The sequence below is a fragment of the Salmo salar genome, chromosome 01, assembly GCF_965601325.2.
Source record: "Salmo salar chromosome 01, fSalSal1, whole genome shotgun sequence".
Classification (NCBI taxonomy): domain Eukaryota; kingdom Metazoa; phylum Chordata; class Actinopteri; order Salmoniformes; family Salmonidae; genus Salmo; species Salmo salar.
The window spans coordinates 178,157,053-178,183,717 of NC_138291.1; the positions used below are offsets into that span (position 1 = coordinate 178,157,053).

Consider the following 26,665-nt stretch of genomic DNA (forward strand, 5'->3'; position numbering starts at 1 on the left):
CAAAGCGATACAGTTTTTGACGGAATCATTTAAAACCTTTATAACATTGGGATATGATCACATATGCCTCTCTAATTATGCGTGGGAATATTTGGGAACAGATATCCAAAAGTAAAATATATATATATATATATATATATATATATATATATATATATATATATATATATATATAAAATTTATTTTTTTTTATTATTTTTTTTTGCTTCAGAGCTTGGGGGGTGTGTGCAAATAAAATAATTTTGTCCGTTTTATTGGGGAACCCTGATGTAGCTCAACTGACCGTCTGTCTGCCATGTGTCTCCACCTTGTTCCCCTGTGACTCACGGTCCAGTTTCAGGCATCACCACCCCGTAGGTCTATGTTCAACACGGATTAATGTTCCTCTGATAAACGGGGATGATGTTACCTGTGATGGATTGACCCTGTTTGAACACTGACAATATCATTTGCTGCCTGAGAGTCGATGCACTTCCTGAATGTGTTCCACATGGGTTGGTTGACTTTGTGAATGCCGCCCCGGCAGTGGGATGTAGGGTTGACAGGAATAGGAGCAGACCTGTTTTAAAACACACTCACTGGTCCAAACCCTGATGATGACGAGGTGACAGAGATGCGTATTTATGTGTAACTTTGTGTTAACGGCAACCTTATAACCGTCCCTCTTGTTTCACCCCGTCCCTCTTGTTTCACCGCGTCCCTCTTGTTTCACCCCGTCCCTCTTGTTTCACCCCGTCCCTCTTGTTTCACCCCGTCCCTCTTGTTTCACCGCGTCCCTCTTGTTTCACCGCGTCCCTCTTGTTTCACCCCGTCCCTCTTGTTTCACCGCGTCCCTCTTGTTTCACCGCGTCCCTCTTGTCTTCTGATGTCAGTGTACGTACTTCTTCCTCTTCTATACTCTTACTGTAATTGATTTTTATAGAGCTCTGGTTAAAAGTAGTGCACTATATAGGGAATAGGGTGCCATTTGGGATATGAAGTATTCTAAACTATGTAAATTGAGTGTCCTCAACCACCATTGTAGATGCCTCTCGGGCCTCGGTCCTCAGGCAGTGATGTGTAGGAGCTGCTCCTTATGGAAATAAATGCTCCTTGAAAAGGGAGACTTTTGAATCCCTGACTTGAAAGGCAAATGTTGTGAGTTCGTCTCTTCCTTATTCACTCTGTTTTCCTTATTGCCGCCTTTTGATATCCTGGTGTGTACTGCAGCTGTCAGACTTATACCAAGCCACTTTCTATTGTCATAGTGTGGGTAGTAGTATTTTATTGTGATCCCCAATTAGCCACTGCAAAGTCAGGTGTTTTTTTTTGTTGTAGTTATATGATCATATGCTAGATGGAACTAGAATGACTTTGCATCAAACTGTAAACATGGCTCATCTATCATTTGCATCCTCTTCTTTTTGGAATTTCCATTAGAACATCCAAGGTGGCACAAGTCACTCTTCCGTATGCTTCTCAAATATATATGATCTGATTCTCTCCCCCCCCCCCCCCCCGTTGAGCCAGACAGTCATTAACTGTTACAGTAGTTAATAATATTAACCTGATGGGGAGCCTGCTGTGAGTCTCCCAGCAGTGGATAAGCTGATTTAGGGTCAGTTGGTAGGTAGAGAGCAGTGTGTTTGTTATTAGGGTCAGCCTAGTTAACAGCTGATTTAGGGTCAGTTGGTAGGTAGAGAGCAGTGTGTTTGTTATTAGGGTCAGCCTAGTTAACAGCTGATTTAGGGTCAGTTGGTAGGTAGAGAGCAGTGTGTTTGTTATTAGGGTCAGCCTAGTTAACAGCTGATTTAGGGTCAGTTGGTAGGTAGAGAGCAGTGTGTTTGTTATTAGGGTCAGCCTAGTTAACAGCTGATTTAGGGTCAGTTGGTAGGTAGAGAGCAGTGTGTTTGTTATTAGGGTCAGCCTAGTTAACAGCTGATTTTGTGATCAGTCATTGGCTAAAAACGTTAGTCTATTTCTCCCCCCAGCCTCGCCACACCCCTCGCCACACCCCTCTTCACCTCAGGGGAGCATTGGCCGTTAGGAGAAGGACGGTCAGGCTGTAATAAATATTGAGATGGGGTGGAAAGCCTTTGTGAATTCCTTGTCTCAGGTTACAAGCCAGGCAGGTGTGTGTTTGGTTCGTTTTGAAAGGTGTTCTGAAAGCCTGTTGTCCCTCTTTCCCCTCTTCCGTGTTGTTGCTATCGATGGGTTGGTTGGTTAGCAACAAAACCAACTCGTGCCCAACTATGGGCCAGAACAGACCGTGGTTGGCTTAGGTTGTTGACAACATGTAAACAATATTTAGTCTCCAGTTGTTTATTGAAAACATCAATACATTTGCATAATGAGCACTTGTCTCTACAATACAGTGCATTTGGAAAGTATTCAGACCCCTTGACTTTTTCCACATTTTGTTACGTTACAGCCTTATTCTAAAATGGATTACATAAAACAATTTCCTCAGCAATTTAAACACAATACCCCATAATGACGAAGCGAAAACAGTTTTTGGAAATGTTTGCAAATGTATAAAAAACAGATACCTTATTTACATAACTATTCAGACCCTTTGCTATGAGATTCTTAATTGAGCTCAGGTGCATCCTGTTTCCATTGATCATCCTTGAGATGCTTCTACAACAATTTACCGGTGGTAAATTCTATTGATTGGACATGGTTGGTGGTGCCAGAATAACAACCTATCCCTCAACGTAACCAAGACCAAGGAGATGATTGTGGACTACAGGAAAAGGAGGACCGAGCACGCCCCCATTCTCATCAATGGGGCTGTAGTGGAGCAGGTTGAGAGCTTCAAGTTCCTTGGTGTCCACATCAACAACAAACTAGAATGGTCCAAACACACCAAGACAGTCGTGAAGAGGGCACGACAAAGCCTATTCCCCCTCAGGAAACTAAAAAGATTTGGCATGGGTCCTGAGATCCTCAAAAGGTTCTACAGCTGCAACATCGAGAGCATCCTGACTGGTTACATCACTGCCTGGTACAGCAATTACTCGGCCTCTGACCGCGAGGCACTACAAAGGGTAGTGCGTACGGCCTAGTACATCACTGGGGCTAGTTAAATAAACTGAATTGTCCGTAGAGCTCCGAGACAGGATTGTGTCGAGGCACAGATCTAGGGAAGGGTAAAAAACAATTTCTGCAGCATTGAAGGTCCCCAAGAACACAGTGGCCTCTATCATTCTTAAATGGAATAAGTTTGGAACCACTAAGACTCTTCCTAGAGCTGGCCGCCCAGCCAAACTGAGAAATCGGGGGAGAAGGACCTTGGTCAGGGAGGTGACCAAGAACCCAATGGTCACTTTGACAGAGCTCCAGAGTTCCTCTGTGAAGATGGGAGAATCTTCCAGAAGGACAACCATCTCCGCAGCACTCCAGCAATCAGGCCTTTATGGTAGAGTGGCCAGATGGAAGCCACTCCTCAGTAAAAGGCACATGACAGCCTACTTGGATTTTGCCAAAAGGCACCTAAAGGACTCTGACAATGAGAAATAAGATTCTCTGGTCTGATGAAACCAAGATTGAACTCTTTGGCCTGAATGCCAAGTGTCCCGTCTGGAGGAACCTGACACACTCCCTACGGTGAAGCATGGTGGTGGCAGAATCATGTTGTGGGGATGTTTTTCAGCGGCAGGGACTGGGAGACTAGTCAGGATCAAGGGAAAGATGAACGGAGCAAAGTACAGAGAGATCCTTGATGAAAACCTGCTCCAGAGCGCTCAGGACCTCAGATTGGGGTGAAGGTTCACCTTCCAACAGGACAACGACCCTAAGCACTCAGCCAAGACAACGCAGGAGTGGCTTCGGGACAAGTCTCTGAATGTCCTTGAGTGGCCCAGACAGAGCCCGGACTTGAATCCGATCAAACATCTCTGGAGAGACCTGAAAATGGCTATGCAGCAACACTCCCCATCTAACTTGACAGAGCTTGAGAGGATCTGCAGAGAAGAATGGGAGAAACTCCCCAAATACAGGTGTGCCAAGCTTGTAGCGTCATACCCAAGAAGACTTGAAGTTGTAAATCGCTGCCAAATGTGCTTCAACAAAGTACTGAGTAAAAGGTCTGAATACTTATGTAAATGTCATTTTCCCATTTCATTTTTTCATCAACATTTCTAAACACCTGCCTTTGCTTTGTCATTATGGGGTATTGTGTGTAGATTTGAGGGGGGGGACAATTGAATACATTTTTGAATAAGGCTGTAACATAGCATTATTTAGCCACTATGGCCTATTTATTACCTTACCTCGCTAATCTTACTACATTTGCAAACACTGTGTATAGACTTTTCTACTGTATTATTTACTGTATGTTTGTTTATTCGATGTGTAACTCTGTGTTGTTTGTGTCGAACTGCTGTGCTTTATCTTGGCCAGGTCGCAGTTGTAAATGAGAACTTGTTCTCAACTTGCCTACCTGGTTAAATAAAGGTGAAATAAAAAATAAAAACCTGTTAGATATTACTGCACTGTTGGGAACTAGAAGCAGAAGCATTTCGCTACACTCGCATTAACGTCTGCTAACCATGTGTATGTGACCTTTTAAAATGTGATTTTAACCCATCTATGGCAGTGCCTCGGGCCAGACACTAAAACCTGTTGGTCGACTTCTGAGACCTCCAGACCCTGCAACGCCTAAAGACTACCTCTAGTGATTTTTTTTCTGTTGAAAGGTGATATCCCAAGTATAAATGCAGTAAAGTACACCCAGCAAAGGCTAAAGAAAATATATGTTTTGAGCAAAATAGTGTTTTATTTTAGACACGACTGCAAAACGTTCAGGAGTAGAGAATTGGTCTGATGGGACTTTGTGATGTCGTTGGCCAACCCCCTTGCTTGAGGAACAATAGAGGACGAAAGAGGAAAGCCCAACCCACTTGTGCTATGTCATGACATCCCTTGACCTTCCATTGAGAAGTGCCTTTTGTTAAGTAAATTGGGTGTTTTAAAGGAGGTGAAAAGGAGACTGGAGTGCCATTTTCAGAGGAGGAGGACGGTGACTGTGTTGGGGGTGCTGGAATGGATACCATCCACATTTCATGTTAATCTGGGGACTGTTTTTCCCTGATACAGATAAACTCCTGGACTAAAAAGCAATTTCAACGGAAGATCTTCATTTGAACATGCCTTTTTTTTTTTTTTTTAATCCAAGACTATGTTTAATCTGTGTCCAGGAAACCACCCCGTAGTTAAATAAAGGTTAAACAAAAATAAAATTATAATCGATTCCAGTCATTAATCAGTGAATTTCAGGGAATTTGTGTCAGTGGGTCTAGAAGAAGAATTATCTTCCTCGGTCTTGATTGTTCCCATTTGAGCGGAGACTGGAGGGGGCCCTCGAGCTGATTCCTAGTATTACAAAATAAATAAAAAATCTATATGATGCCCATTACATGAGGCCTTTTGATTTGAGGCCTGAGGTAATTGTCTCTTCTGAGTAATGTTAAGTCCTGCACTGCATATATTTGCTTGTCAAAGGTATGCATATAGACTTTAAAGTCTGAGGCAAACAAACTGGATCACGACGCTCATGATGTTATCACAGTACTGTACACAAGGTCAATTCACCAAGTTAAACACTTGGATGTCACCTTACATTTGTCATGCGTTTATAATGTGATGGACACACCCTTAATACAGTTGTTAGCCTACACTACATCAGTCACGTTACAAGGCCTAGGATATGTTGCTCAATGAGAATAATAATTTGTTCATAACTGACTTGCCTAGTTAAATAAAGGTAAAAAAAAAAAAATGGCTCTTCTCCACAAGCATTCTGGGTTGTTTTTCTATTCAGGAACTTGTTTTCTCTCAAATCAGAGGATGGCCATAGTCTTTATCTGGTGAGGTGAATTATCCTCGTAGTCAAAATGGACCAGTTTGTGATGATTCTGATCATCGAGTTAGCGGATTTTGAGCAGACTTGTGTAGTGAATGTTTTTCTAATGGGTTCGTGGAAAAAATCTGGGTTTATTTTTTTATATTATATATTTTTTTACAATTCGAGAGCTGCAAATAATTGTCTCATACGTTTTTTTTTAAATGAGTCTTTGATCTGATCGGGTACACAGCCCTAGTGTGGGGTTAGCCTATTTTCACTGCTTTTGGTAATTACTAAATGGCCCAAAACGCTCATCAATCATTAACTCCTTGTCTAGAGGCTAAAATATCTTGGTGCCAAGAAGCTTACAAGTGAACGCTGAGTAGCTGCAGACCTTTTAACCATTTAAGAACTAACAGGAGACTAGTTATAATATAACATAACAGGACATTAAGAACTAACAGAAGACTAGTTATAATATAACATAACAGGACATTAAGAACTAACAGAAGACTAGTTATAATATAACAGGACATTAAGAACTAACAGAAGACTAGTTATAATATAACAGGACATTAAGAACTAACAGAAGACTAGTTATAATATAATATAACAGGACATTAAGAACTAACAGAAGACTAGTTATAATATAATATAACAGGACATTAAGAACTAACAGAAGACTAGTTATAATATAACAGGACATTAAGAACTAACAGAAGACTAGTTATAATATAACAGGACATTTAAGAACTAACAGAAGACTAGTTATAATATAATATAACAGGACATTAAGAACTAACAGAAGACTAGTTATAATATAACAGGACATTAAGAACTAACAGAAGACTAGTTATAATATAATATAACAGGACATTAAGAACTAACAGAAGACTAGTTATAATATAACAGGACATTTAAGAACTAACAGAAGACTAGTTATAATATAACAGGACATTAAGAACTAACAGAAAACTAGTTATAATATAACAGGACATTAAGAACTAACAGAAGACTAGTTATAATATAACAGGACATTAAGAACTAACAGAAGACTAGTTATAATATAACAGGACATTAAGAACTAACAGAAGACTAGTTATAATATAACAGGACATTAAGAACTAACAGAAGACTAGTTATAATATAATATAACAGGACATTAAGAACTAACAGAAGACTAGTTATAATATAATATAACAGGACATTAAGAACTAACAGAAGACTAGTTATAATATAATATAACAGGACATTAAGAACTAACAGAAGACTAGTTATAATATAATATAACAGGACATTAAGAACTAACAGAAGACTAGTTATAATATAATATAACAGGACATTAAGAACTAACAGAAGACTAGTTATAATATAATATAACAGGACATTAAGAACTAACAGAAGACTAGTTATAATATAACAGGACATTAAGAACTAACAGAAGACTAGTTATAATATAATATAACAGGACATTAAGAACTAACAGAAGACTAGTTATAATATAACAGGACATTAAGAACTAACAGAAGACTAGTTATAATATAACAGGACATTTAAGAACTAACAGAAGACTAGTTATAATATAATATAACAGGACATTAAGAACTAACAGAAGACTAGTTATAATATAACAGGACATTTAAGAACTAACAGAAGACTAGTTATAATATAACAGGACATTAAGAACTAACAGGAGACTAGTTATAATATAACAGGACATTAAGAACTAACAGAAGACTAGTTATAATATAACAGGACATTAAGAACTAACAGAAGACTAGTTATAATATAACAGGACATTAAGAACTAACAGAAGACTAGTTATAATATAACAGAAGACTAGTTATAATATAACAGGACATTAAGAACTAACAGAAGACTAGTTGTAATATAACAGGACATTTAAGAACTAACAGAAGACTAGTTGTAACAGGACATTAAGAACTAACAGAAGACTAGTTATAATATAACAGAAGACTAGTTATAATATAACAGGACATTAAGAACTAACAGAAGACTAGTTATAATATAACAGGACATTAAGAACTAACAGAAGACTAGTTATAATATAACAGGACATTAAGAACTAACAGAAGACTAGTTATAATATAACAGAAGACTAGTTATAATATAACAGGACATTAAGAACTAACAGAAGACTAGTTGTAACAGGACGTTAAGAACTAACTATGGATCCTGGATGCTGATTGGACGTGTAGCGTTCCAAGCTGTGCTGTATTGGCCATCACAGATGCACCTATAGACCTTTTTTGGAACGTAAACAATAAACTCATTTAGAACGCACGACACCATTCGATATCCGGCTAGCTAGCTGCGCCAGAGAACTCAATATGTCAAGTTGTACGTCACAAGCAGGAAAGTAAACTAAGTCTGTTTGTGAAGATGGAAAAGCAGGGCGACGTGGCCTAGTCATTGTATGGAGAAGTCTGACGCGGAACTACACAGCCAGACACTTCAGAGGAGGTGGGGTACTTGGCCTGGATAGTGGCGAGAAGCAACTGGCCAGACAGGTGGAGGTGTGAAGAAGACACTGTAGCCTCCTTGTATGACAGGGTGGGACAAATTTGTATATTTTATCTGCTTATAATTTCTGAAATTTGCTTTAGTCAACTTGTCGGGTCAAATAGGCCTAGGCTTGCAGCTTCTCTTCAGTCATAAATTGTTGCCCTAGAAGACAAATAAATGATAAAGGCTAATACATTATATATTTAAGCAATAAGGAACTAGGGGTTGTGGTATATGGCCAATATACTATGTCTAAGGGCTGTTCTTACGCAAGACACAGCGCGGAGTGTCTGGATACAGCCCTTAGCCATGGTATATTGGCCATATACCACAAACCCCCGAGGTGCCTTATTGCTATTATAAACTGGTTACTAATGTAATTGGAGCAGTAAAAATAAATGTTTTGTCATACCCGTAGTATACGGTCTGATATACCACAGCTGTCAGCCAATCAGCATTTAGGGCTCGAACCACCCAGTTTATAAAGAATAAATAGGTACTCACAAAAATACATATCTTAAATAATAGAAGGAACTAGTCAATCATCTAGCTGACATCTGTAAATATATAGCCTAAATATTCTCCTCTTGCAAAAAACCCCCCCATCTGATTTAAAAATCAGTGAAAACTCAAATCCATGTTTCTGATAATAATTCACATCAACCTTGATGCATATTTTTCAGATACTGAAATAAATCTTACCGTTATTGTTCCACTCCTTTTCTAGAGACATCAATAACATTTGGCTGTATCATTGTACTTCAAGAAATACTTATTTCTGCAATAATTGTATTTAATATTCGGCTATATGTGACATGTAGGCCAGTCAGTGTCCAGGTTTCAGTTAATATTCCATTTAACCCATCTCAAGTTTTAAAGGTATCATTTCAGCTCTCTCATTTCAGCTCTCTCATTTCAGCTCTCTCATTTTGTTGGCAAAGGGAACATGTTATAACACGATATATTAGTCTTTCCCAATATCACAACCTTTCCAATAAAACAAGTCATTCACTAAAAAGATTGAAAGTAGAGAGCGTAAGAGAGACATTTTTAGTATTTTCAGTGTCAAATAGTTAAGTCGGTATCGTAAATAAATGAACTTGAGTTTATTTGTTCTGAAGATACAGGATAGTTTACATAGCACAATGAAATAGTAGGCATACAGTAATGCAAGTGTAGAACAATACAAGCCATATGTGTACAGTGGTGAAATAGAGGCGTGGTTGTAGAGATGTGCAGAGTCATCTTGTGACAACAACATGGAGACAATCGATACTTTATTATCCCATTGTTTAGAACAAAAATGTGTTTTCCTGCTTCTCCCAACACCTTGCAGTGTAGCACCCCTGGGTGGAGAGCAATTGTGAGGGATGAAGGTGCCTTGCTCAAGAGCACAATGGTAGGAGATGGTACATGGGAGCCTTCCAGCTGCCACTTCAGTTCCATACCCATTGTTGTGTTGTCCTGGGCCTGAACCATTGTAGACATAGCACCACACCCATGCATTGGTTCTGTAGTAGCCTAGCTCAGAGCAGTGTTTCCTGGTCCTAGTCATTGGTTCTGTAGTAGCCTAGCTCAGAGCAGTGTTTCCTGGTCATTGGTTCTGTAGTAGCCTAGCTCAGAGCAGTGTTTCCTGGTCCTGGTCATTGTTCTGTAGTAGCCTAGCTCAGAGCAGTGTTTCCTGGTCCTGGTCATTGGTTCTGTAGTAGCCTAGCTCAGAGCAGTGTTTCCTGGTCCTGGTCATTGGTTCTGTAGTAGCCTAGCTCAGAGCAGTGTTTCCTGGTCATTGGTTCTGTAGTAGCCTAGCTCAGAGCAGTGTTTCCTGGTCCTGGTCATTGGTTCTGTAGTAGCCTAGCTCAGAGCAGTGTTTCCTGGTCCTGGTCATTGGTTCTGTAGTAGCCTAGCTCAGAGCAGTGTTTCCTGGTCCTGGTCATTGGTTCTGTAGTAGCCTAGCTCAGAGCAGTGTTTCCTGGTCATTGGTTCTGTAGTAGCCTAGCTCAGAGCAGTGTTTCCTGGTCCTGGTCATTGGTTCCGTAGTAGCCTAGCTCAGAGCAGTGTTTCCTGGTCCTGGTCATTGGTTCCGTAGTAGCCTAGCTCAGAGCAGTGTTTCCTGGTCATTGGTTCTGTAGTAGCCTAGCTCAGAGCAGTGTTTTCTGGTCCTGGTCATTGGTTCTGTAGTAGCCTAGCTCAGAGCAGTGTTTCCTGGTCATTGGTTCTGTAGTAGCCTAGCTCAGAGCAGTGTTTTCTGGTCCTGGTCATTGGTTCTGTAGTAGCCTAGCTCAGAGCAGTGTTTCCTGGTCCTGGTCATTGGTTCTGTAGTAGCCTAGCTCAGAGCAGTGTTTCCTGGTCCTGGTCATTGGTTCTGTAGTAGCCTAGCTCAGAGCAGTGTTTCCTGGTCATTGGTTCTGTAGTAGCCTAGCTCAGAGCAGTGTTTCCTGGTCATTGGTTCTGTAGTAGCCTAGCTCAGAGCAGTGTTTCCTGGTCATTGGTTCTGTAGTAGCCTAGCTCAGAGCAGTGTTTCCTGGTCATTGGTTCTGTAGTAGCCTAGCTCAGAGCAGTGTTTCCTGGTCATTGGTTCTGTAGTAGCCTAGCTCAGAGCAGTGTTTCCTGGTCATTGGTTCTGTAGTAGCCTAGCTCAGAGCAGTGTTTCCTGGTCATTGGTTCTGTAGTAGCCTAGCTCAGAGCAGTGTTTCCTGGTCATTGGTTCTGTAGTAGCCTAGCTCAGAGCAGTGTTTCCTGGTCATTGGTTCTGTAGTAGCCTAGCTCAGAGCAGTGTTTCCTGGTCATTGGTTCTGTAGTAGCCTAGCTCAGAGCAGTGTTTCCTGGTCCTGGTCATTGGTTCTGTAGTAGCCTAGCTCAGAGCAGTGTTTCCTGGTCCTGGGACACAGAGTGGTGCACATTTGTAGTTTTTTGCCTTTGCCTTACACATCTGATTTAAATCATCAAAGCTTGATACGTTGATAATGTGAATCAGCTTTGTAGTGTCAGGACAAAAAGAAGGTGTACCCCTTTAACTACCCACGACCAGGATTGAGAAAAAGAGGTCGGAGAGCCATACCAGCAGCTGGAAGGTTGCTGGTTTAAGCCCCGGGCTAGGCAACGCCAAATAACTCCTTATCTAAAACCAAGTGGTTAGAAGACCTTGGTGCCAAATGGCTAACCCTGAGTTAACTTATTAGATACACCCGTCTAGTACCTGATCAGGCCTCCGGAACATCCTGAATTCTTCGGGGCGTGTTAACGTTGCTCAATTGGTATCAAGGGACCTAACGTGTGCCCTGAAAACATTCCCTACACCATTACACCACCACCACCAGCCGGTACCGTTGACACCAGGCAGGATGGGGCCATGATCTCATGCACAACAGATGAGTTGTGCGTTCCGAGATGCCGGTCTGCACACCACTGTTGTACTGCGTTGTTATCTGCCTGTTCGCGGCCCGCCTGTTCGCGGCCCGCCTGTTCGCGGCCCTCCTGTTCGCGGCCCTCCTGTTCGCGGCCCTCCTGTTCGCGGCCCTCCTGTTCGCGGCCCGCCTGTTCGCGGCCCGCCTGTTCGCGGCCCGCCTGTTCGCGGCCCTCCTGTTCGCGGCCCGCCTGTTCGCGGCCCGCCTGTTCGCGGCCCTCCTGTTCGCGGCCCGCCTGTTCGCGGCCCGCCTGTTCGCGGCCCGCCTGTTCGCGGCCCTCCTGTTCGCGGCCCGCCTGTTCGCGGCCCGCCTGTTCGCGGCCCTCCTGTTCGCGGCCCGCCTGTTCGCGGCCCGCCTGTTCGCGGCCCGCCTGTTCGCGGCCCGCCTGTTCGCGGCCCGCCTGTTCGCGGCCCTCCTGTTCGCGGCCCGCCTGTTCGTGGCCCGCCTGTTAGCGTGCACGATTCTTGCCTTTCTCCTTCAACCTCTCATCAACGAGCTGTTTTCACCCACAGGACTGCTGCTGACTGGATGTTTTTTTTGTTTGTCACACCATTCTCTGTAAACCCTAGACACTGTTGTGTGTGTGTGTGTGTGTGTGTGTGTGTGTGTGTGTGTGTGTGTGTGTGTGTGTGTGTGTGTGTGTGTGTGTAAAGCCCAGGAGGCATGCTGTTTCTGAGATGCAGTTAATTTATGAACTCAAAGTAGCCGGCTAACAATGACTGTTATTGGCTAATTGGCCAACAGCTGGTGCTTCTAGATAACACTGGTGGTCTGTCCTACTCCTTCGTTGACCAAATCCATATGACATTAGATACTCTCTCTCTCTTTCTCTCTCCACAATTAGACAACACATTAGTTTCTGTTTTTGCAAAGACTGTTAAAGGGAAATTAAACAAAGATAAAAAAATATTCTCTCCCCCCCCAGTGAGCGACCTCCAGACGTCTCATTACCATGAGTCGGGAGCGATCAGACTCCCAGGGGTCACTGGGCCCTGACGATGAGGTCATGCCGTACAGTGACGACGAGACGGATGATGAGTTGGACCCCGGCTCAGACGAAGAGCGGCCCCCAGGGGGGCCACAGCCTGAAGAGATCAAGAGCACCGGTGAGGGACTTGGAGCGGACACTAGAGAAGAGCTGCAGTGTACACACACAGCCACAAACACACCTCTTCCATTAGACAATCTGAGAACACACCCTTGTGATGCTACCTTTTGGTTTGTTTAGAAATGTATCAGTTTCACCATTCAAGCATATTCCCTCTGACTGTCTGTTGGTCTGTTTCCAGACTCTGGCTGTCTGTTGGTCTGTTTCCAGACTCTGGCTGTCTGTTGGTCTGTTTCCAGACTGTCTGTTTCCAGAGTCTGGCTGTCTGTTGGTCTGTTTCCAGACTGTCTGTTTCCAGAGTCTGACTGTCTGTTGGTCTGTTTCCAGACTGTCTGTTTCCAGAGTCTGACTGTCTGTTGGTCTGTTTCCAGACTGTCTGTTTCCAGAGTCTGACTGTCTGTTGGTCTGTTTCCAGACTGTCTGTTTCCAGAGTCTGACTGTCTGTTGGTCTGTTTCCAGACTGTCTGTTTCCAGAGTCTGACTGTCTGTTGGTCTGTTTCCAGACTGTCTGTTTCCAGAGTCTGACTGTCTGTTGGTCTGTTTCCAGACTGTCTGTTTCCAGAGTCTGGCTGTCTGTTGGTCTGTTTCCAGACTGTCTGTTTCCAGAGTCTGACTGTCTGTTGGTCTGTTTCTGACTGTCTGTTGGTCTGTTTCCAGACTGTCTGTTGGTCTGTTTCTGACTGTCTGTTGGTCTGTTTCCAGACTGTCTGTTGGTCTGTTTCTGACTGTCTGTTGGTCTGTTTCCAGACTGTCTGTTGGTCTGTTTCTGACTGTCTGTTGGTCTGTTTCCAGAGTCTGACTGTCTGTTGGTCTGTTTCCAGACTGTCTGTTTCCAGAGTCTGACTGTCTGTTGGTCTGTTTCCAGACTGTCTGTTTCCAGAGTCTGACTGTCTGTTGGTCTGTTTCCAGACTGTCTGTTTCCAGAGTCTGGCTGTCTGTTGGTCTGTTTCCAGACTGTCTGTTGGTCTGTTTCCAGACTGTCTGTTTCCAGAGTCTGACTGTCTGTTGGTCTGTTTCCAGACTGTCTGTTTCCAGAGTCTGACTGTCTGTTGGTCTGTTTCCAGACTGTCTGTTGGTCTGTTTCCAGACTGTCTGTTTCCAGAGTCTGACTGTCTGTTGGTCTGTTTCCAGAGTCTGGCTGTCTGTTGGTCTGTTTCCAGACTGTCTGTTTCCAGAGTCTGGCTGTCTGTTGGTCTGTTTCTGACTGTCTGTTGGTCTGTTTCCAGACTGTCTGTTTCCAGAGTCTGACTGTCTGTTGGTCTGTTTCTGACTGTCTGTTGGTCTGTTTCCAGAGTCTGGCTGTCTGTTGGTCTGTTTCCAGACTGTCTGTTTCCAGAGTCTGACTGTCTGTTGGTCTGTTTCCAGACTGTCTGTTTCCAGAGTCTGACTGTCTGTTGGTCTGTTTCCAGACTGTCTGTTTCCAGAGTCTGACTGTCTGTTGGTCTGTTTCCAGACTGTCTGTTTCCAGAGTCTGACTGTCTGTTGGTCTGTTTCCAGACTGTCTGTTTCCAGAGTCTGACTGTCTGTTGGTCTGTTTCCAGACTGTCTGTTTCCAGAGTCTGACTGTCTGTTGGTCTGTTTCCAGACTGTCTGTTTCCAGAGTCTGACTGTCTGTTGGTCTGTTTCCAGACTGTCTGTTTCCAGAGTCTGACTGTCTGTTGGTCTGTTTCTGACTGTCTGTTGGTCTGTTTCCAGACTGTCTGTTGGTCTGTTTCTGACTGTCTGTTGGTCTGTTTCCAGACTGTCTGTTTCCAGAGTCTGACTGTCTGTTGGTCTGTTTCCAGACTGTCTGTTGGTCTGTTTCTGACTGTCTGTTGGTCTGTTTCCAGACTGTCTGTTGGTCTGTTTCTGACTGTCTGTTGGTCTGTTTCCAGAGTCTGACTGTCTGTTGGTCTGTTTCCAGACTGTCTGTTTCCAGAGTCTGACTGTCTGTTGGTCTGTTTCCAGACTGTCTGTTTCCAGAGTCTGACTGTCTGTTGGTCTGTTTCCAGACTGTCTGTTTCCAGAGTCTGACTGTCTGTTGGTCTGTTTCTGACTGTCTGTTGGTCTGTTTCCAGACTGTCTGTTTCCAGAGTCTGACTGTCTGTTGGTCTGTTTCCAGACTGTCTGTTTCCAGAGTCTGACTGTCTGTTGGTCTGTTTCCAGACTGTCTGTTGGTCTGTTTCTGACTGTCTGTTGGTCTGTTTCTGACTGTCTGTTGGTCTGATTCCAGAGTCTGACTGTCTGTTGGTCTGTTTCCAGACTGTCTGTTTCCAGAGTCTGGCTGTCTGTTGGTCTGTTTCCAGACTGTCTGTTGGTCTGTTTCCAGAGTCTGACTGTCTGTTGGTCTGTTTCTGACTGTCTGTTGGTCTGTTTCCAGAGTCTGACTGTCTGTTGGTCTGTTTCTGGCTGTCTGTTGGTCTGTTTCCAGACTGTCTGTTTCCAGAGTCTGACTGTCTGTTGGTCTGTTTCCAGACTGTCTGTTTCCAGAGTCTGACTGTCTGTTGGTCTGTTTCCAGACTGTCTGTTTCCAGAGTCTGACTGTCTGTTGGTCTGTTTCTGACTGTCTGTTGGTCTGTTTCCAGAGTCTGGTTGGAGTGTCAAAGCGAACGACAGGGCCTTCTGTAACCTGCCAGAGTTTCAGAAAAAATACCTTTTGTGTCTCAAGAAGAGCAAGTACTCAGTAAGTCACATCTTTCCCAGTTCCACCATTATAAATCATATTATTCCACCCCTAACTGCTGATTCAGACATGGGTCGTGTTCATTAGGCCAATGGAAAAACAAGTGTTGCTTATTGGAGAAGTTCAGACATAGTAGCTGACTGTTTCGTGCCTAATGAACACAACCTTCATCTTTTTCTATCTAAATATTTACTGACAACAGCAGGATGTGTTGGAGTAATGACACCTGCCTGTAGGTAGGGCGACACAACCTTTTTAAAGGTCGAAACTGAGGCAGAAACCCAGCCCTGTCATGTGTTTTGGTGGTTTTACATTGTGGACAGGCTAAATAAAATCTACCAGTTCAATAGCCCAACACGAGGTGTTGTTTAACGTCCAGATTTCATCCTTTTGGATCTCCTCAAACACTACTTTTTTTCATTCCAATGTTGTCATTGTCGACGCCGTTTCGGATACAGTGCATCACGGACGTTGAGGTCATTTTACTTCCTCTTCACTCTGCTGATACGTGTGTTTCATAGGCTGGCCATTTCCTGTACTGCCTGGACCATATTCAAAGTGCAGGTTCTTAAAGCTTCTTAAAATACACAGACTTTGGGGTGGAAAATAACCAGCTATTTATCAGTGACTGGGCAGACTGTACCAGGACAGGACTCCTGGTTAGTCTGTGGTTGGTTCTGTTTCTCAAATCAAAGTTTATTTGTCACGTGCGCCAAATACAACAAGTGTAGATCTTAGAGTGAAATGCTTACTTAGAAGCCCTTAACCAACAGTGTGATTTTTTTTAAAAGTAAAAAATGGGTATTAGGTAAACAATAGATAAGTAAAGAAATAAAATAACAGTAGCGAGGCTATATACAGGTGGTACCGGTACAGAGTCAATGAGCGGGGGCCCCGGTTAGTCGGGCTTATTGAGGTAATATGTACATGAATGTGTAGTTAAAGTGACTATACATAGATGATAAACAGAGTAGTAGCAGCAGCGTAAAAGAGAGGTTGGCAGGGAGGGGGTGTGTGAGGGGGTGGTGGGACACAATGCAAATAGTCCGGAAAGCCATTTGATTAGCCGTTTATTACCTGTTCTGTGGTGATCCAACTACTTCTCTTTTGGGTGAATTTACTTGTTAGTCACCAGGGACGTTACGATATCATCACAATGCGTAGGTGTCGATGTGATGTGTATTGCAAGTCGATATTACGATTCAATGTTCCAAACATATTGCTCACCCGTATGTCTGCAGCAGAGGGATGAGAACGGCAGTGAGAACGGCAGAATTGGGGAACTTACTAAATGAAATGAGAGTTTCACTGTGTGATATTAGGTTGCTTCTTGTGTAAATATTTTCCGTCTGGATTTTAATGATTTTGTTTAACATAATAATATATATTATAATAATAATATAACATACAAATCCTTAAAATCCAGACGGAACATATTTACACAAGAAGCAACCTAATATCACACAGTCAACCTCTCATTTCATTTAGTAAGTTCACCATTCCATGAGAAAATGCTGGAAACAAGTTGGCTCACTATTTAAAAAGATTGACAACAAACTATGAAGGAAGAGCATTTGACATTGTCAAAAAATAATATTGCGATTTATATCATTAAAATAATATCCTGATGTGTAAAGTTTGTATTTAAAATAAAAATAAAAATCTCTATTAGTCACCATTTAGAATAGTCTGGTGTTCCCACTCTCTCATGCATACTCCCAAGTTTTGATCGTCAGAAAGCTATCCTGACGCACGCAGAGAGATTATAAATGGTATCCACGAGTTAATCTGACTCTGGGTAAATTAAAATAAAATAAAAAACAAGTTGTCTCTTTAAGCGCGCCACTCCTAAGACCACTCCTATCCTTTTAATGGTACTTAGCCTTGCTGTTTTATTTACGTACCCTTGGTTAAAGACTATACTCATATAAGGTCACTGACAATTACTTTACTTTAGCATCATGTTAACGCCAATGAAATAGTCCATATGAAAAGTCTTACATTGAGTCCTACTCCCCAACAAGGTGTTGTAGACGCAGGGTTGCATCCAAAAATGGCACCCTAATCCCCTATATACACTAAACTACTTATGGGCCCTGGTCAAAAGTAGCGCACTATATAGGGAATGGGATGCCAATTGGGACTGGAGTGGACACACATTTGTTTTGTCGGATCATTTGCCTCCTTCTCTCAATACTGTGGCTGCAGTTTGTTTATGTAAATGATCCTCGGTTTGGAGGGAGGGGGTCGGGATGGTTTGGAGGGAGGGGGTCGGGACGGTTTGGAGGGAGGGGTCGGGGCGGTTTGGAGGGAGGGGGTCGGGGAGGTTTGGAGGGAGGGGGTCGGGGAGGTTTGGAGGGAGGGGGTCGGGGCGGTTTGGAGGGAGGGGATCGGGGCGGTTTGGAGGGAGGGGGTCGGGACGGTTTGGAGGGAGGGGTCGGGGCGGTTTGGAGGGAGGGGGTCGGGGCGGTTTGGAGGGAGGGGGTCGGGGCGGTTTGGAGGGAGGGGGTCGGGGCGGTTTGGAGGGAGGGGGTCGGGGTTGGAGAGGCGGGGGGGGGGGATGTCATGTTTACTGTTGCCTTGTTTTGACCATGTTTGTGTACTTGTCCTCCTTGTATTGTCTGTAGGGGAATGGAATCAAGACGTACAAATATAACGCCTTAACATTCATCCCACTGAATCTGTTCGAGCAGTTCAAACGAGTTGCCAACCTTTACTTTCTGGCCCTGCTCATCTTACAGGTAAGTCTGCTGTGTTACATCCAACTTACTGATTTACGAGAATCTTCAGTGGTAGAACGTGGGGGTTCTTCCACTTGTAGATACGAGTCTTATGTGTGACATCCCAACTTATACTACACTATGGAAGGAAGGAGTGCGATTGGCTTGTTTATTGGGAGCAGTTTTAAATGAATTTACATAAATGTAAAATGTGATGTAAATACTGACACATCGTTATATAACATACAGGACCCTGGCCAGAGCAGTGAGTGATGAAGTGTTATTGGACAGCACAAACCCGGGCCCGGATCCATGAGGGGGGTAAAGTGGGTTTAGCCCCCTCAGTAAAAACTTTCACCCCCATAGTTTTACTTTTGTCTGTATATTAAAAAATGTTTTAAAAACAGTTAAAATTGAGTGAAAGGTTGGCTCAAAAATGTGTATCTGCTCTGTGTTAGCACAATGGACAGAGCACACCACGGTGTGTGTAGGGAGGGAATGCAAAGCCATTAAGGGTGGTTAGGTATGACTCCTTCGGGTTCCCATAAAAAGGGGAAAACAGGTGCGACATCATCAAGTTTGAAGTCATTTGTGCACAGTTGCAGTGACACACTAGCTCCAAGCAAACGGCAATGTTACGCAAGTACATATCTTCAGCAGTACGACAGTACTGTAGTCCAGCAGGACAGAGGAGAAGAGACTGAGTGTGAAATACTGTTCAGCACATTGGATGCTGTTATTGGTGAAATGTCAGAAGGATTCAGCGAACGCAGCAGCCAACTGGTGGAAGCCCCTTGACCCAGAGAGCCATGACTTTCTTCTACATGTGAAAAATGGGAAACATCTAAGCAAAGTTTAGTGTCATTGACCAGTTGTTTTGCAGGCTGAAATCGCCCACTCTGGCTCCAATGAGGAGAAATGGAACCCACTTTATATCCTGCAACAATTCTCTGGGCATCTCTCCGCTATGCCGACCGTGCTTACTGCACTGTAACACGGACTGGCCTTTAGGGCGTCCACAGCGACATGCGAGAACTAATTCTCCACTTTGACAAACGTGTCCAGTCAGCACTGAAGAAACATGCTACACCTGAGGAAAGCTCAATTAATACAATTGCCATTTGAGAGGAATCTTACAATAAGATTTCGGGGAGAATGGAATGATCGTTTACTCAGGAAGTTCCCCAGAGCATCAAGGAAGCTACGACTCGTGTGACTGAAATCTGGACACTGACTGGCCTACAACATGTCACATATAGCTGAATATTAAATACAATTATTGAAGAAATAAGTGTTTCTTGCAGTACGATGATACAGCCAAATGTTATTTTTGTCTCTGGGAAAGGAGTGGAATAATATGGTAAGTTTTATTTATTTCAGTATCTGAAAAATATGCATCAAGGTTGATGTGAATTATTATCAGAAACATGGATTTGAGTTTTCACAGATTTTTATCTGAAAATGTTTGCAAGGGGAGAATATTTAGGCTACACAGTTAGAAAAGTGTCTGAATACTTATGTAAATAAGGTATTTTTGTTTTAATACATTTCTAAAAACCTCTTTTTTGCTTTGTCATTGTGGGATATTGTGGTTAGTTTGATTGGGGGGGGCGAAAAATAATTAAATCCATTTTAGATTGAGGTTGTAATGTAACAAAATGAGGAAAAAGTCAAGTGATCTGAGTACTTTCCGAAGGCTGTGTGTGTGTGGATCTCGTAGCCTATATTCATTACCAAAACGACCTAGCTGTAGGGAGCTGTCCAGTGTACTAATGCAGAGCAGCAGAGACAGGCTACAGAATTCAAAAGCACTCAATGGTCTCTGCATTTCAACTTTGTTTTATTGTGGTATAGTGTGATTTTATATTAGCAGAACTCAATATAATTCCAATGCAAGAACCCCCCCCCCTCACCGATTTCAACTGGCCCCTTAGTCACTTCATCCTGGCACCGGGTCCACAGGTCAGGATGGAACAATAGACTACAAATGGTTCTACTCACCTTTCTTCCCCCATCATCAGATTATTCCTCCTGTGATCACTGCTGCCTTGAAACCTCTGAACTCAATGTTTGATTGAATGATGAAGTAATAGTTTCTGTGATATTAATTTCTAACAATTTTTTTTTTTTTTTTCCCTCCTCTCATGAGATTTTTCCTGGGATCACCAGATTGGATGAAACATTAGATTGAATGTTAAAGTAACAGACTGTGATATTATGAATAATATACTCTTGTGGTTATTCCTCTCTCACCAGATTATTCCTGAGATCACCACGTTGCCTTGGTACACCACCTTAGTGCCTTTAGTTCTGGTGCTGGGAATCACAGCCATCAAAGACCTGGTGGACGATCTGGTGAGTGACTCATCCATTTCTCGCTGACTACATCAATTCTTCACCCTTCCTCCCAAAGTCTTGGCGCCCGAAACGGCGTGTCCTATAGATCAGTAGTTCCCAACGTTTTTCCTTTTTTGGGGGAGCACCAAAAAAATAACGTCAAAAGCTCTCGCAGAGTCGTGGAATTCTTTAATATAAAATATTTTAGCGGTCAAATTTAGAATCAATGTTCTCAGTGAATGTTACAGATTAAAGGCCTTTTTATTACAGATGTATGTTTGTTCAACACTTTTCATTGTATAAAGTAATTTACAATTGTTTATAACCTCCATTATTGTCCCAACTTATTATTTTTGGAGAAAATATATTTTTATATAATTTTTTTGTGGACCACCTGCAAACTAAGAAAAAGAAAAGCCTTTTTATTTTGAATTTTTTTATTGTCATGTGCAGTACACTCCATTTTGTTGTGAAGAGCTCACTGTGGTCCATTAATCTAATGCTGAACTCTGGCTGGTGTTTTCCCTCCCTGTCTAACAGGCCCGCCACAGGATGGACAAGGAGATCAACAACCGGAAGTGTGATGTCCTCCTGGATGGCAGGTAATGAGGACTATGAACCATAGACATGGATAGATATGTACTTGGAATTGACCCTGCAGTGCCATTGAGGGCTTTCGCCACTTTGAAGTAGTCAACTGGGTGGGACTTCCTATAGGTTAAGGAAGGATCACATGATTCCATCCAGGTCATCAGGAGGGATCAGCCAATGAATTATACTTATGCGCCAACATTCTATAACTGCAGGTGGCAATAAATTGCCGTCCTTGGCTTTATACGTGTTCAAACAACAGCCTCCAGGTGGCAGTATGCACCTTTTCTGTTTGTTTACCGACTCATAGAAATAGTAAAAGAAGAAGCTCTGACACCATAATGGGACAGATGCAAAGAGGAGTCGTCTATATAAGTCTATGGTGTGAACATAGAAACTAGAACAGCACTGTGTTCTGTCTCTGTGGGTCTGGATCTCCATAGTGCAACAGCGTACCTTTTTAATACCTTACATTGTTTATTGTATTGTCTGTGCTATGCATCAACAAGACAAACTTCATGTTTTGAACATGACAAAGATTGGAGAGAAAAAAATGACTGAAACTTTTTCCAAACCCAGGTTTCAAGAGTCTAAGTGGATGAATATCCATGTCGGTGATGTGGTTCGTTTGAAGAAAAATGATCACATCCCGGTAATGTCATTTATTTGTTCTTCGACTTGGTTCCTTTAAAAAAAATATATATATATATAAATAAATAAACTACTTTCGAACAATTCTGAAGATTCTGAATTTACATTTCATAATGTATTATTCATTTGATTTAATTGAAACCAACGAGCCATTTTATAATTCAGTTCAAAAAAAAAATTATTTGATCATTTGCTGTTTTTTTTTTTTTGTTTTTTTAGGCCGACATTCTGTTGTTGTCCAGTTCAAACCCCAACAGTCTTTGTTATGTGGAAACTGCTGAGCTTGATGGGTAAGATGTTCTCTAATACAAGTAAATGTATTGGCCTTCCTGTCCCAAATGGCATCCTATTTCTTATATATTCTATGTGCCCTAGTCAAAAGTAGTGCATTTCGAGCCCCTATTGGCCCTGGTCAAAAGTAGTGCACTATATAGGGAATAGGTTGCCATTTGGGACACAGTCCAGGTCTTCAAACCTTGTTGTGTAATCTGACATTTCATAATGGGGTTGTCAATAACTGCCCCTTTGATAACAGGAGAAATGACATTAACAGAACGTGCTTTTGTGTAAACATAAAAATTAAGAGCTGAAGTTGGATTAAAAAAAGGGTTTGCTAAGACTTGTTGTAGTCTGTTTTAAGCCTATTGATTTAGATTGATAACCTCTTGTTAATCAAACAATACTATCAAACGGCTGGCATAGTTTAGTTTCTTTAACGTACAGATGCTCCCTAGCCTGACTGCCAGTCTGTTTGTGCTATCATGCCAACTAAGAGAGACCAGATCTGGGACTAAGATGTTCCCAGCATACTGTCCACTGGAAAATGAAAGTATGTTATTGTTTTTCAGGGAAACCAACCTGAAGTTTAAGATGGGACTGAAAATAACAGACGAGAGACTGCAGGAAGAGCGCCAGCTGGCAAAGTTTGACGGTAACATAGTGCTGTACTGTAACTAGGGAAAATACATGTAGAGTATTGCAATAGTATTTTACAGAGCGTGTACAGATGAGAGTGGAATCCTGAGAGTGGGAGAGAAAGTGGCTCCACTTTTGTCTTTTTAGTGTCTTCCAGATGTATTTGCAGTCGTAAACTATGGGGCACCCAGGATGGCAGTTATTGTTTGTCAAAGATATCCTGTCTAGCTGTGTAGCTAGACTCTGCCTGGTCACGGTTTCATTCACCACCCCCCCCAGCTGTGATGGTGTGAGCATAGAAATACAATGAGTAGAAAGGACTTGCAACATCTCATCATAACAAGTTGAAACTCATTCTGATACTGTTCCGTTGTTCCCTCATATATCCAGGATAGTGTGGACACTGTTCCCCCATATATCCAGGATAGTGTGGACACTGTTCCCCCATATATCCAGGATAGTGTGGACACTGTTCCCCCATATATCCAGGATAGTGTGGACACTGTTCCCCCATATATCCAGGGTAGTGTGGACACTGTTCCCCCATATATCCAGGGTAGTGTGGACACTGTTCCCCCATATATCCAGGGTAGTGTGGACACTGTTCCCCCATATATCCAGGATAGTGTGGACACTGTTCCCCCATATATCCAGGATAGTGTGGACACTGTTCCCCCATATATCCAGGATAGTGTGGACACTGTTCCCCCATATATCCAGGATAGTGTGGACACTGTTCCCCCATATATCCAGGATAGTGTGGACACTGTACCCCCATATATCCAGGATAGTGTGGACACTGTTCCCCCATATATCCAGGACAGTGTGGACACTGTTCCTTTGTTTCTCTGTACAGCCATGATAGTGTGTGAGGAGCCTAACAACCGTCTGGATAAGTTCACTGGGACCATGCATTGGAGGAAGGAACAATTCCCTCTGGATCTGGACAACATGATGCTGAGAGGATGTAGGATCAGAAACACTGACGAGTGTCACGGACTGATCATCTTCGCAGGTAAGTACACACTTTTCGGGAATCAATGAACACACACCAACGACCACGGTCATGCAATTTTGCAAATATTGCTGCCTTGGACTTAATCTCCTCCAAACCCTTTGCACTTCTGTTTGTTCACCGTTCTGGTGTAGGCGCTGACACTAAAATCATGAGGAATGGGGGCAAGACCAGGTTCAAGAGGACTAAAATCGATGAGCTGATGAACTACATGGTGTATAGTGTAAGTGGTACACTCAGTCATCCCCTCACAATATTTCAGCCTGTATGAAATAAAGTCTCTTAACAGCCATCTACAGTGCCTTCAGAAAGCATTCATACTCTATGACTTATTATACATTTTGTTGTTACAGCCTGAATTCAAAATGGATTCATTTAATTGCTCACCCATCTACACACAATAGCCCATAATGACAAAGGGAATCTTTGCAAATGTATTGAAAATGAAATACAGATATCAAATTTTCCTTAAGTATTTACACCCCTAAGTCAATACATGTTAGAATCACATTTGTCAGCGATTACAGCTTGGTGAGTCTCTAAGAGCGTTTCACACCTGGATTGTGCAATATGAACCCATTTTTAAAATTCTTCAAGCTCTGTCAAGTTGGTTGTTGATCATTGCTAGACAGCCATTTTTTCAAATTCACCTGTCCCGCTGGAAGGTGAACTTGTCTCCCAGTGTCTGTGGGAAAGCAGACTGAACCAGGTTTTCCTCTAGGATTTTGCCTGTGCTTAGCTCTATTCCGTTTCTTTAGACCCTAAAAAACGCCATAATCCTTGCTGATGACAAGCATACTCATAACATGATGCAGCAACCACCATGCTTGAAAATAAGAAGAGTGGTTCTCAGGGATGTTGTTGGATTTGCCCCAAACATAACGCTTTGTATTGCAGTTTTACTTTAGTGCCTTATTGCAAATAGGATGCATGTTTTGGAATAATTTTATTCTGTACAGGCTTCCTCCTTTTCACTCTGTCAATTAGGTTAGTATTGTGGAGGAACTATACTTTTGTTGATCCATTCTCAGTGTTCTCCTATCACAGCCATTAAACTCTATAACTGTTTTAAAAGCACCATTGGCTTCATGGGGGCATCCCTGAGAGGTTTCCTTCCTCTTTGGCAACTGAGTTAGGAAGGAAGCCTGTATCTTTGTAGTGACTGGGTGAATTGATACACCATACAAAGTGTAAGGGATAATCAATGTCTCCTTTATTTATTTTTACCCATCTACCAATAGGGGCCCTTTGCGAGGCATTGAAAAACCTCCCTGGTCTTTGTGGTTGAATCTGTGTTTAAAATTCACTGCTGGACTGAGGGACCTTACAGATAATTGTATGTGTGTGTTACAGAGATGAGGTAGTCATTCGAAAATCATGTTAAACAGTATTATTTAACACATAGTGAGTCCGTGCAACTAATTATGTGACTTGTCAAAGGGCTTCAATACTTATTGACTCAAGACATTTCAGCTTTTCATTTTTAATTCATTTGTTAACATTTCCAAAAGCATAATTCCACAACATCATGTGGGGTATTGTGTGTAGGCCAGTGACACAATCTCAATTGAATAAATGTTTAATTTCGGGCTGTAACACAACAATAAATGTGGAGTCAGTCAAGGGGTTGTGAATACTCTCTGAAGGCACTGTACATGCTTGATGATGGCTTGCGAGAATAGAGACACAGTGGAAGAACTCCATCCAAATGCTCATCCTTTCTCCCTCTTCCCTCCACCAGATCTTTGTAATCCTGATCCTGTTGTGTGCTGGCCTGGCCATCGGAAACTCCTTCTGGTACGAGGAGGTAGGCAGCAGGGCCTGGTATCTGAAAGATGGCAAGGACCAGACTGCTTCTTACAGAGGATTCCTCAGCTTCTGGGGGTACATCATCGTGCTCAACACCATGGTTCCCATCTCCCTCTACGTCAGGTGAGTCGTCTCAAACCCAGGCTAGTTCGTACCCACGGTCTCAGAAGAGATGGTTGTGTCAGGATCAGAATGGTCATATATCCAAGTTCCAATTATCCTAACACACAGACGCCAGCAACCCAGAATCAGCAACCCCAGAATCTCTCCTCTGGCCAGCTGTGTTTTCGTCTGTTAGCTGAGACTAACCTGATGGAGAAGTAGAACAATGAATATCTCTTAATCTGACTAAGATTTGAAGTGTGTATTTATAATCTCTACCTTCTACTTCCACAGATTTTATTACAGCTGTTTAATGATCTAGTTCCAGCCATCCTATTCTAACACACAGACATTGTGTTTCTGATGGAGAAAAAAAATCAACCTGGATAATTTCTCCTAACCTGACTGTCATGATGTTATTTCCTCTACTTCCTGTCCAGTGTGGAAGTGATTCGTTTGGGCCAGTCGAAGTTCATCAACTGGGACCTTCAGATGTACTACCAGGAGAAAGATACGCCAGCCAAGGCCCGTACCACAACCCTTAACGAACAACTGGGTCAGATCGAGTACGTCTTCTCAGACAAGACCGGTACTCTCACGCAGAACATCATGGCCTTCAAGAAGTGCACCATCGCCGGACGCACCTTCGGTTAGAGAAATGTCCTTTCGTTTCTGACACCATGTATTGATAAGGAGAAGAGAGGAACATCTTCAGGAAGATAAAAAAATCGCTAGGTTGTACAGAGCATTATGGGTACTGCAGTGTATCATGCTACACTTATATCTTGGCTTGGAAGGACATTCTTTCTGGCCCACTGCATTGTGGTAAACATGACAAAAAGGATGTAAATATGTTGTGAAGACGCCTGTATCGGGTTACACGACTCAGTATAACAACTAAGCGATACTTTTCATTTTGCCAGGCGACCCGACCACTGTGGAGGGAGTGAGTCTGAATCGTGGAAAGGTCAGGTTTATCATTCTATTCAGATTGTCAC

The 26,665-nt window shown here is 42.6% G+C and overlaps 1 protein-coding gene across 1 annotated transcript in view; it reads left to right on the forward strand.

Moving 5' to 3' along the window:
- Positions 1 to 26,665, forward strand: part of LOC106572087 (phospholipid-transporting ATPase IC) — a 49,744-nt gene that overhangs the window by 8,936 nt on the left and 14,143 nt on the right. Inside the window, exons 2-14 of the mRNA XM_014145914.3 lie at positions 12,683 to 12,863; positions 15,430 to 15,527; positions 18,155 to 18,268; positions 20,504 to 20,602; positions 21,125 to 21,186; positions 21,755 to 21,827; positions 22,046 to 22,116; positions 22,675 to 22,757; positions 23,598 to 23,756; positions 23,891 to 23,979; positions 25,498 to 25,688; positions 26,108 to 26,316; positions 26,591 to 26,634. Of these exons, the coding sequence (XP_014001389.2) occupies positions 12,710 to 12,863; positions 15,430 to 15,527; positions 18,155 to 18,268; positions 20,504 to 20,602; positions 21,125 to 21,186; positions 21,755 to 21,827; positions 22,046 to 22,116; positions 22,675 to 22,757; positions 23,598 to 23,756; positions 23,891 to 23,979; positions 25,498 to 25,688; positions 26,108 to 26,316; positions 26,591 to 26,634 (1,446 nt within the window). The 5' untranslated portion in view covers positions 12,683 to 12,709. The remainder of the gene's footprint in view (positions 1 to 12,682; positions 12,864 to 15,429; positions 15,528 to 18,154; positions 18,269 to 20,503; positions 20,603 to 21,124; positions 21,187 to 21,754; positions 21,828 to 22,045; positions 22,117 to 22,674; positions 22,758 to 23,597; positions 23,757 to 23,890; positions 23,980 to 25,497; positions 25,689 to 26,107; positions 26,317 to 26,590; positions 26,635 to 26,665) is intronic.